Source organism: Kryptolebias marmoratus, linkage group LG6 (genome assembly GCF_001649575.2).
Source record: "Kryptolebias marmoratus isolate JLee-2015 linkage group LG6, ASM164957v2, whole genome shotgun sequence".
In the NCBI taxonomy this organism is placed as follows: domain Eukaryota; kingdom Metazoa; phylum Chordata; class Actinopteri; order Cyprinodontiformes; family Rivulidae; genus Kryptolebias; species Kryptolebias marmoratus.
Genome location: NC_051435.1, coordinates 20550233 through 20562957, shown reverse-complemented (window position 1 = coordinate 20562957; position 12725 = coordinate 20550233). Strand labels below are relative to the sequence as shown.

General features: G+C 39.7%; 1 protein-coding gene across 1 annotated transcript; it reads left to right on the top strand.

Moving 5' to 3' along the window:
• Positions 1-565: 565 nt before the first annotated feature.
• Positions 566-12593, top strand: en1a (engrailed homeobox 1a). Its single transcript, XM_017421112.3, has 2 exons — positions 566-1782; positions 10611-12593. The coding sequence occupies exons 1-2, from the start codon at positions 1269-1271 to the stop codon at positions 10928-10930; spliced, it is 834 nt and encodes a 277-aa protein (XP_017276601.1). The 5' UTR covers positions 566-1268; the 3' UTR covers positions 10931-12593.
• Positions 12594-12725: the final 132 nt, after the last annotated feature.

Here is a 12725-nt window from a genome sequence, read left to right as displayed (position 1 = left end):
TGAAACATATTTATTCAGTCTAAACACACACTATTTAAAAAATATACTCCTAAAAATAAAAGTAATTCATATAATAAATATACCAGTAAAAACATTAAAGTAAATACCAATAAAATAAATTTAAAATATATACATATGTAGTAATAAAAATAAAACCACCATTCGTTCTAAACATTTCGGCATTGTTTAAATTAATTTATTTTATTTTCTTACCTGCTGGTTCTGTGGCCCGTAAACCGAGCCTCTGGACCCGAACCCTGTTCCCTCGGTGGCATGCTTCAGCTCCTCCCGGCCCACTCTGGAGCGGTACCGCTGGCAAAAGCTCGGGCCCGGTTCTGCTGAAGGAAACGCGAAACATCAGCGCGCGGCAAACAAGAGACAGAACCGGCCCGAAACAATGGAGGCGTGTGTGTTTTTTTTTTTTTTTTGTGTGTGTGTGTGTGTGTGTGTGTGTGTGTGTGTGTGTGTGTGTGTGAGTGATTCTCAAAATGGTCCTGTGTCTATAAACAGGCCGTAGGATTCAGGGGATGGACAGAAATAAAAGAAAGTTAATCAAAATAAAATAAATAAAATTTCAATAAAATAATTAAAGAGATGATCTGTAGTTCACATATATTAGAAACATATTTAAATCGTTCTTTGTTTATTTTTCTTTCTGTTTAAGAATAAAGCTTTTGTCTGTCAAACTGTCATGTTGTTGTTGTTGTTGTGGTTGTTGTTGTTGTTGTTGTTGTTGTTGTTTTGGACCTGGGACTCCCTGTGTTTCGGGACTGAGTGGAGGCGGAACATCGTCAGGACTCATAAACCTGTTTATTTGTTTGTTTGTTTGTTTACTCGTTTATTTAAAGGAACCTTCTCTAAGAACCGGACCAGAAGCAGCAGACGGAACCACGCAGAGGCTCGTCGGACTCTCCTCTGATTGGACGCCGTCATCTCGAGCTCTGATGAGTCCCGGCCTATGATTGGCGCTCGTGGTTGTCCCACTCTGTGATTGGCCCCGCTGGTCTTCGGGTTCGGTTCTGAGTGTGTCGGCGCTGCGCGGACAGGACCCAGAAGAACCGGGTCACCCAGTGGTGAGCAGCAGCAGCAGCGAGAGCCCCTCAGACCCAGACCATGGACCGGAGCTGGTCCCACTCAGACCCGACGGGCCCAGTTCGAGCAGGATCCGAACAGAACATGAGCCGGTTCTAGTTTGCCCCGAGCTCAGATTGTGGATCCAAACAGTCCCACGGTGGAAGGGTTCGGGTTCCGACAGAACCGAAGCTTCGATGGAGGAGCAGCGGGACCTGAAGAGTTCGGACGGCGTCCCGCCCTCACCCCCCGTCCTGCCCCTGCAGGTGGCCCAGCAGAACCACAGAACCACCAACTTCTTCATCGACAACATCCTGCGGCCGGACTTTGGCTGCAGGAAGGAACCGGGTCTGGGTCCAGTGATCCAGAGGCCGAACCTTCCCGGGACCCCGAACCTGGACTCCGGTTGCAGCAGCGACAGCACTTCTTCCTCCTCCTCTGAGATGAACTCGTCCACCTCCCTGAGCACTTCTTCCTCCTCCTCATCCTCCTCCTCTTCTTCATCAAGCCCCAAGCAGAGCTGCCGAACCGGAGAGGGGCCCGCGGGACCCGGGGCCCCGACCGACAGGAGCGATGGGGTCAAAGATGAGGACAGGACCGGAGGGGGGGACCGGGTTCAGAACGGAACCGGGACTCCGGCCCCGGAGAGCCAGCCGCTGCTGTGGCCCGCCTGGGTCTACTGCACCCGGTACTCGGACCGGCCGTCATCTGGTAAGACTAGAACCTCAGAAACAAAGGCGAGACTCTGAAGCCGAACCTGGACCCGGACCGGATCCGGCCGCTGGGTTTGGCTCCTTCTAAAAATAAATAAACTACAATAACATAAAAAAAAAAAGAAAATAAATACAAAATGCCGGTTTTAAAATTCAAATGTTCCTTTAATAAAGCCATCTTTATTTTGCAACAAAATGTTCTTTTTTTAACAGGAACACTTTAAACAATTTAAAAGAAATAAAAACAATGAGCACAAATATTAAAATATTTATTTTAAATACGAGCCTGGTGAAGGAAATAAAAAAAAACAAATCAAACAAAACCGTAAATTCAATTAACTCATCTAAAATACCTAAACTAAATTAAATAAATGAATAAATAGATTTAGCCTAAATATAATTGAATATTTAGATTTGTAAAGACCTGCATCAGAACCGGCTCCGTTGTGTTTTTAGGCCTTTGTTGGTTTTTAGCTGCTGGTTCTGGTTGTTTGGACCTCAGCTGGTCCGGCTACAGAACTAAAACTAATGAACGGATTTACTGGATCTGTTTCAGAAATAATAATAATAATAATAATAATAATAATAATAATAATAATAATAATAATAATAATAATAATAATAATAATTTAAAAATAAACTAATTATTTCAGTAGGCTAGAAGATAAAAACGATAAATAAAAAACCTTAAAAAAATTTATATGTTATATTTTTTAAAACTTACAAATAGTTTGAACCAGCAAGTCTGACACAGTATTAATATAAAAGCACTAAAATTATAATCAAATATCACAGAAATCATTCCAAAATAAATTAAAAAACAAGAATAAAAATAAGAATAAAACTATGAACTGCTCACATGTGAAAATGTATTTAATACAAATCAAAACGTTATTTTTTTAACGACAAAAAAAGGTTTGTTTCATTTTTCTTTCTTCCTTTAAATATGAAACAGTTCTTAAATATTCTTATTCTTGTGTAGTCCGCTCGCCCCCCTCTTAAATTCAGATGAGAACCCTCAGAGAGCAGGTCCCAGTCCGGAGCAGGTTCTGAAGGTTCGTCCTCAGAATCAAAGAACCGGTTCGGCTCAGTCCGTGGGGTTCGGGCGCGCGCATGAATGTGCTGCGATATCAGATCGGATCCGCTTTGGGTATCCAGGCAGGCAGTAAAACAACAACAACAATAATAATAATAAAGTGGTGTAATCGTTTTTTAATAACTTGGTTAAGTAAAGAAAATGGATGGACGGATTTGTTTGTATTTTTTGACCCTTGGGTGTGAAGAGGTTCCAGGTTTGTGTTGTTTGATAAGCCTAATATCCTAAACTTTAAAGATATAAAAGAAAACATTTACAGGAATTAAATCTACACACAAAAAATAAAAATAAACAATTCAGGAAGAAGCAAAAAATAAGTCAATTTACGATTAACCCATCTAGAAACAAATATTAATCGCATAAATAGTTCATCCCAATGAATCACATCAGGTTCTTTTCTAATATAAATACTTCTTGGACAGCCTTATGGAAAATGTTTGGACGTTTTTCTCATTCAAACATAAATTTAACCCACACTCAGAGACGCCTGAACGATTTAAAGTTAAACATTCCTCTGTAATTATGACCCCTCTCTGTCAGTAAACATTTTCCGTATGGTTCCTGGTAGCAGCTGCTCTCTCCGTTTTCCTTTATTTGTGCAGCTTGATGTTATTCATTTTAAAATATGTGAAATTAAAACTAAAACTTTATTTACTGATTTGTGTTTCTTATTGTTTTTTTTTTTACTGACATCAACAAAAACACAGCAGAATAAAGGAAGAATAGAGCAGGTGAAGAGATTCTGATTTAAAACAAATAATTTGTTCTGCTCAGGACTGAGACGCTTCTTGATTTTTTGATTTTGATTTAATTTAATGTACTCTTTATTTTTTTTAGCATTATTTATCAATATTTTGGTCCTGAATGAGCCAAACAATGTGGATCAATTAAAAATAAATGTTTAAAATGCTGTAAGAATAAACACACTGGTTGTAGTTCCTAAAGCTTTTGTTTTAGTTGGTTTACACTAATTAATAACCAGCCATGTTTAGTTTATTAAACTATATTAAATTATTAAAATAATTTAAATTAAATGATAAGATTACTTCATTTAATATGTTAATTTTGGGGTGGTAAATCTGGTTCAGTTTATTTGACTTCAGATGGAATAAAATCCAAAAAGGAAGGAAAGTTTGAAGTAATTTATTATCACACCAGGCTTAACATGAATCTGAAAGGTTTCCCATCCTTTTATGTCTAAATAATTATTTTTAATAACAGCTTTGTTCAGCGTTTTGGAGGATTAACCAACCAGTTTTTACTGAGTTTCGTCCTCCACAGAATAATTATGGTTCCTGTGGTCCGGGTCTCGGCGGTCTTCTGTTCTCCTGCTCCTCACATTTTCTGCTCTGACTGCTATCTTTTCTTTTTCTTTCTTTTTTTTTTAAAATAAACATTTAAACATTTAAATCACTTCTTTGCAGGGTGTGGCTTTGGATGGTCCTGGCTGGGCCTGGGGACACCCACTTTTTTGGCACTTAATTAAAAAAAATAAAAAATAAACAAAGAAAGAAGGTTCAATGCTACCAAACGACCTAACTAAACAAAATGAAAAACTACTTTTGATTTGAGAACCTTAGACTGTCTCGGACCTGAGTGAACGCTACAGATTTATTACATCTGGTTTGTTTCTGACGTTTTATTCGGCTGCTGTGTCAGGAGCCGGTCCAGTTGGGCGGATGAGGTGTGTCCTTGTAGACCGGTGGATCTTAAAGTTGGGTTCAGGACCGAATCATCTCCACAAAAATCCTCTTTTTTTGGCCCCTGAGTTGAAATCTTGTGAGGAAATTCTATTCATCATGTCATATTTTTACATCTCATTTGCAATAGCTACAAAACTGACTCTTTTGAAACATGTTTAATTTTCCTGTGAGGCATTTTTTGAACAACCTAATAAAGTGATAGTTTGTTTTAAAGCACCTGTACATCAGAACACACTTATTTAGCCCCATATAGTTTAGTGCCATGTAGAAAGATTCAGTAACCAGCTCAATCTTATGACTATATCATCTTTATTTATATGTAATTAGTTGGATAAAAACTAACTGATGACTTTTTATCCTAACCACTGAATAAAGCAACACATTCATTAAACATTTGCTGAAGAAATAATGAGCGTTTTTGTGACGGGCCACAACTTTTTACACTGTTTGGTGTAAATTAATTATTCCATAATCATGGCTATTAAGATATATGACGTTGCCATCACTTGAAATATTTTTTTTCAAGCTCTGTCAAATGAAATTATTTGTCTTGAAATAAGCCTTGTGAAAACTGTATCGCAATAGTGGTTTCTGCCAGGGATGTTTTGTGCGTCAGGAGCTGAATAGTTCAGGAACCACTGCTGTAGAAAACAGGGTCATCGTACAAATAAACGCTGTTTTAGTTTCTCTTTATTGTACAAGCTGGGTTAAACCTGGTGGCCCACCCATGTTCTGTCAGGCCCACCTGGAAACTCACTTCTAACTAACGTCCTCTTTACTCTAAATAAAACTAAATCAGTCATTTCAGACAAATGAATTTATGGTAAAAGCATATTGTCGTGAATTACAGTGCATCTCTTTCATTTACCTATTAGTATTTCTTTTTAGATCTTCTGTTTAAAAAAAGGCTGGATGGAAAGCTCCCTGCTGATTTGAGGGGGTAAAGAACTCCTCTGTGAAGACCTTCCTCTATAAAAACAAACCTGCTTTTTTTGCAATATTTAACATTAACTTTACTGTCAAATTAATGTGTGGACGAAAACACAAGTGAGTTTCCATTTTGTCATCCTGACACGCAGCTGACTAATTAAGGCCTGCCAAGCCGAAGGCATAATGTTTGTGCTCATGTTCGTGTGCATTCCTTTGCTTGTAGCGTTAGCAAAATATCTCACGAGCCAGCAGGCGGCTTTAAAAGAAACTCTCAGCTGTCTCAGCCCAATCCAAGATGGCCACCAAAGCTGAGCAACCTTAGCAAACACAAAAATAAACTCGGCCAGTTTTACAGACGCTGAGCTAAAATTTGGTGTGGTCGTCACTGTTAGTCGTCCACATGATATACTCTGGCTGCTACACATCTTGCAAGAGCTCACAATATTGGATGAGATCGCACATGAAGTGATTTAGTAATTTACAAGGTTGACGAAAAGGACTACAACTCTGTCTTTTCAACATAAAATGATCTCAGTCTAAAACTCTGGCAGGTGATACACATTCCGTCTACGAATAATAGGACTAATTCACTTTCTTAGAGGCTTTAATGGATATAAAGACAAAAATAACGAGGAAAAGATATTTCTAAGAATTGCTGAGACAACAACCCACCACTGGACGGTAACTAATCAGAATCTCCTCCGTGAAACTAAACAGTAGATTGAGAAATGACTGAGCTAGAGCCATTTTGGTGAAATGTGTGGTAATGAGAGTCTGTGGTGTGAATGACTCTCACCGACCACCATGCCAAATTCTAGCTGAATATCTGTAAAGCTGCGTGACTTAGAGACATTTTTGTGTTGGCTAATATCGTCTAGCTGTGTTGAATTGAGTTGACCCTAAAAGTTAATCGGTTGTAGATTTACATCCAATGATTATTTCCTGAGAGTTTTATAATTGGATATTTTGCTAACAGAAAAACACGGTTGACTCCAGCAGTGAGAGTTTTAAGAAAGGTCTTGCACAATGAGAAGACATGCTGACACAAACATTTCGTTTTTTGGCGATGAGCAATAATACAGTTTATATATGTATGCTATAACTTGCACATACGCTAATAAAAAAATAGAAGATGTACGTAATAACACTGAATATCAGTGCAGTCAGAGGTGTTTTGTCGTATTTAACAGTGTGATCGCTAAAGGTGTTACTGAACCTGACGGTGCTGCTGTGCCCCTGAGCTGGAGGAAGGAGGGAAAACAGTTTGTGACCGGAGTGGGTGGAGTGTTTTTTTGACATCCTGTTTATTGATTTTTTTAAACATATGAAATCAACAATTATCAACAAACAACTAAACAACACCACCCAACCCCCTCCCCTGACAATTACCCCAACACACAAGTAGAAGAAAAAATAAACAAATAGATTAGTAAAACATATAAATAAAAATACAAACAATATTATAAAATGAAATAATAAAAAGAAATAACAGATCTATAAACACACAAACATGTTTATACACAGTACTTATTTGCATATACACACACATGTCCAAACACATCACTGCGATGCTCTGTTCAGGAAGATCTGACAATCTGTACCTCGAACAGGACAAAAAGGAAATCCAGGTCATTTCAAATGATCCAGACAAAATCAGCCTGATTTTTTTCCAGTTTACAACAACAAAGGACCTCTCTAATCCAGCTTGTATATGTAGGTGGAGCTGCAGATTTACAATTTAAGAGTATTAGCCTCCCTGGCCAGCAGAGTTGTGAATGCTATTAAGTCATTTTTAGCAGGAAACAGATCAAGTAAAGTAGGCCAGACTCTGAACAAGACAGTTAGGTTTATACCTAACATAGCCCATATAGAGAAAGTGTTATCCAATAAGGATTGAGATAAAATATGATTCCCTGAAAGCGGTGCTCCAACAGACTATTTTTGCAGCCTAAATAGCGTCTAAATTGAACCCATAATTTAAGACAGGTACCCACTGTCATATTCTTAGTGTAACTAGAAGTAGAAGAGTGAAGAGGTGAGGATAACAAAGCTTTCAATGCTACGAGATGAGCAGATTTTGCTTCCATAACCACCCATGATGGGGGCAATTTATTCTCCTCAAACTGAACCCAATAAATTAGATTTCTTATATTAGTTGTTCAGTAGTAATACACAAGGTTAGGTAGAGCCGTTCCACCCAGAGATATGGGCCTCTGTAAGACTTGATGCTGCAAGCTGGGTGGTTTCCTGTTCCAAATAAATCCAGAATCAGACTATTGACTTTACTGGAAAAAGCTAAATAGAGGAAAATCGGAATACATTGAAATAAATATAAGAAGCATGGCAAGATATTCATTTTGATGGCATTAATTTTAGCGGCCACAGAAATATTATATTTCGCTTCTCGGGGAACTCAGGCTTCGAAGCCATCCTCGGCCGGCCTGGCAGACCTGTTTTTCATTCATTCAGACTCAACATTTATCCAGATGTGACTCAAAGGATGTCATGGTTCTGATAATTCTCTGCACACATAGCTGTGGCAAGCAATGGATGGATTTTAAGTGTTGATTAAAATAGGATCACATTGCCACAGAGCGATGAGGAACTCATTACGCTCACTGGAGGCCTGCGGGGTGGAGTTGTTTATAATGTTGCTTGTGTTGGTCAGCAGACATTTCTGAGCCAGATCCTCTTTGGTTGACAGGGTGATCTGAATAATCCTCTCTGCTATCCTCACCACTCTCCTCAGGGCACCATTGGTGCCCTCAGTGGTGGTGAGAAAAGAACTAGGAGTGGGTATTTTTAGGCAGCTCATGGTTTGATTACTAATCAGAGGGATACAACATGGTCATAGAAATGATTATTGATCCATATCATCTGCAATTACCAGATGTGTGAATAAATAGCAAGTGCAACTGATTAAATTACCTGGCAATAAGTCAGTAAGAGGACTGGGTATAAAATGAGCATTTTAGAAAGGCTGAATCTCACCGTAAAATAATAATACTAATAAAACTAATAATAATGATGATGGAATAATTTAAAAATAATGTTCCTCAACAAAAAAAATGGAAATACTTTAAATATCCCATCATCTGCAGTTCATAATATCATCAAAAGAATCTGCAGAAATCTCTGAGCTTAAAGAACAACAGGCTAAAAGTCAGTATTGGATATCTGTGATCTTTGGGTCCTCAGGGGCCGCTGCATTAAAAACAGGTCTGATTCTGTTCTGGACATCATTGATGGACTCAGGAACACTTCCACAGATCACTGTCTGTAAACACAGTTCACTGTACCATCCACTGATGCTGCTTAAAGCTCTATCAGGGAAAGAAGAAGCCAGATGTGAACACCATCCAGAACCTCTGCTGTCTTCTCTGAACCAAAGATCAGTTCAAATGGACTGAGACAAAGAGGACAACTGATCTGTGGTCAGAGGAACTGAAATTTGAAATTTTTTGGAAAATTACAAACCCAGAGTCCTTTGTGCTAAAGAGGAGAGGGACCATCTGGCCTCACATCATGAAACAAAAAAATCCAGCAAAGAACGTCTGTTGAACAGCTAGAATCCTCCTTCAGTCTGTAATGGGACAACATTCCCTCTAAAACCTCCAGCAGCTGCTCTCCTCAGCTCCTAGATGTTTACAGACTGATGTTAGAAGAAGAGGAGATGCTTCACAGAGGGAAACATGGAGCTGGAACAACTTTTTTGAGAAGCTTTGCTGCCATCAAATTTAAAATTACCATATTTATTTATTATTTTAAATGGTGACATTTCTTAGTTTAAACATTTGATATCTTTACTACAGTGAATCAAATATGGATTTATTAGATTTACAAATCATTGCACTGTGTTTTTATTTATATTTTACACAACCCAACTTTTTGGGAATTGCAGTTGTACATAAACGCTGACTTGTATATTTTCTTGCATAATAAAGACTTCACAATACAATGTGGCAAAAAACTATCAGTCACAACTACTCACCAACAATTTAACACAGACGCTAACTTAACATTTAAAATATCATTAAAAAGCTAATGCAGTTAGCATTATGCTTAACATTGGAAATTTATACACATATTAAACGTTTCAAAATCAGTACTAAAGACCGTCATGTTATGATAACTTCAATTATTATTTACTGACATCTAAGAAAACTACACTGGGACAAATAGGACAGCACAACAACTACTTTACTGGCTTTCTTAACGCTGCAGCACAGAATAATGATAATAAAATCAATATCTGACTTTTGAAAATCAATTCAAAATTATTCATATCTGTGATGTGATGCATTTAAAAATACATAGATTATAACTCCCTCTCCATGTGAGTACAGGTTGAATGAGATAAGCCTTCTTTAGTCTGTAGGAAATGAAGGCACTGGTGAGCCTTTTTAATCATAGAGGAGGTGCATAGTGTCCAGGACAGGTCATCAATCACATTAATTCCCCAGGAACTTGATGTCATCTACCAAGGTTGCAGATTGGGTTGTGCATGGGCTGCAGGAAGGTAAATGGACAAAGATACTGTCCCTGACCTCTGCGCAATGCAGCACAAGAGAGGCAAACAAGACAGTCCAACAACATCCAGGGCCTTAAGGAATAAGCGAATCTCATCCATTTTCCAAAGCCTTGCCTTTGCAGGGCTTTTTAACTACATCAGGAGCCTCAGCTCCAGAGACAGAAGAGTGCCCACACCTTCTCCTCAGGTCCTTCTTCTGCAGCAAAAGGTGAATCGGTCACATTGAGGAGATCCTAAAATATTCCTTCCAGCACCTGACTATTCTCGGCTGAGGTCAGCAGCACCCTGATCTTGCTTAGACAGTGCTAATGAAGCATTTCTTCCCACACCTGAGGTGCCTGATGGCTCGCAAAGTCCTGCTCACAGTAATGTTTTTATTTCAGTTCGCTTGGCCTACTGATACCTATCAGCTTTTTCCAGATTTCCACGGCTCCCTTCAAGGGTTTAAGGTTTGCTGCCATGACAAGCATCAATCCTTTGGCTGCAATGTGCGTATGATCGCTGGTTTCTGAGCATGCTTTGTGTATTCACGTTTCCACTCTGCTGTCCTTTTGTCCCCACTGCAGGCCCACGGACACGGAAACTGAAAAAGTCCAAAAGTGGCAAAGAGGACAAGCGGCCACGCACGGCCTTCACGGCTGAACAGCTGCAAAGACTCAAGACAGAGTTCCAGGTGAACCGGTACATCACAGAGCAGCGACGGCAGGTACTGGCCCAGGAGCTCAACCTCAACGAGTCCCAGATCAAAATATGGTTTCAGAACAAACGGGCCAAGATCAAAAAGGCCAGTGGCTATAAAAACGGTCTGGCACTGCAGCTAATGGCGCAGGGACTCTACAACCATTCCACCACTACCATCCAGGAAGACAAGGAGGACAGTGAGTGAGAAACTGAACCAAACAGGCAGGGGTCCAGTCCCCAACTTTATCATTCAGCAGGACAAGGAGGACAGCAATTGAGGAGCCAAACCATGAGGAACCCCACTCTACCACCACCATTCAGGAGGACAAGGAGGACAGCGAGTGAGGAACTAAACTAAACAGGCAGGGGCCTAGCCCCCACTACCATCAAGGAGGACAGTGAGTGAGCAGTCGTACCTGCAAGAGGCCATCTGAACTGGCAGGGTACAGGCTACAGTTCAATGTCAACAGCAACCATGTTGTTTCATTCATAGAGGAGGACGGGATCCCTGAGCTCCTGCTGACACTCAAACCGGTACCTGCTTCTGGAGCAAACCAAAGATGTCTAATAGAAACAGAACCTGCCAGTTTGCAACAATCCAACCGACTCCAGAGCATCCAGGAGCCGCTCACCCCGCTGCAGACACCCGCTTACCTCAGTTCACGTTCTGCTTCAGGTTCTGACCCACAAGGAGACTTGAGCCAAAGAGAGTGAGAGCAGCCAGAACCCTCAGTGGGTTCTGTCAAAACCCAGAGAGCTTCAGAACCTCTGCTAGATCTGACAGAGATACACATGAAGGATCTGGTCTAAGTCACTTCGGAACACAGGCTCAGATACTCTGGGTGTCTCTGAGGAACAACATCTACTGAGTGGTACCAACACACTGAACAGTACCCACCAACTAATACTGATCCGCTGTGTGGTACTGACCCACTAATGCAGCGTGTTCAGGAGTGGAAGTGGGACTTTACAAGTGCAACTGTGCAGATTTTGGAGTCATTTTTAGGCTCATCGAAATTCCCCCCCTCCCCCCGACTGATAAAACAATGTCTGAATAAAAAATTTTGTTGACATTTAAAGTTCAAAAATGAAATGATTTGTCTTCCAGGAGCCGAATAAAGTTCTCTGAATGAAATCCACAGCAGGCTACAGAAAAATAATTTTGTTTGTTACAAATTTAACTACAAACAGTTTTCAATAAAATCAGATGGTAATGAAAAAAAAAAATGCTGTTTAATTTCTGAGCAGCTACATTTTTATTTTCTGATTGTTACTTTGGACTGGACTGGTGTCTCTGATTATCCTGAGACTCTCAGGAAAAATTAAATCAAATTTTATTCTTCACATTTCTAAGAAGTCTCAATAATTCTGTTTTAAATGCTCTTGGATTTGATTCATGGGTGGCAATACATAATACAGTCCAGTATTTACCATTATGTACTCGGCATGCACCAGGTATTTACCAGGTACGTACTCTCAAGTACACCCCAGGTACATGCAGGATATGTAGCTGTAAGTACCAGGCTGTATTACATACATACCTGGTAAGTAACATATATGTACCAGGGAAGTACCAGATATGTACCAGGCAAAAACCTAGCTGTATTATGTATTGCAATTGATTCCTGCTAGACTTGAATATTAATCAGTATTAATGAATCATTAAAGCTGTTTGTGAAAAAAATCTTGTGTTTGCGGGAGTTTGGATCAGTCGGATGGTTCTGACAGAGGAGACAAAAAGTTGCACGCAGTCAGAACTCTGTGATGTCTTCAGTTTTTCAGCTGCAGAGTTCTGCGGGTCCTGCTGGTAATGCAGGGATGGGATGGGTCCAATTCATGTTCATTTAAACTGTGTTTCCAAATAAATCGTTTTTAGTCAAACTGGTACTGACCCACTTCTTCATCAGGGGATCACACAGAACATTCAGTTCTTACATTCAAGTTGGATGGGTCTGGTGTGTGGGTGTGTAGTTCTTTAAAATAGGAGGATTTATTGCCAG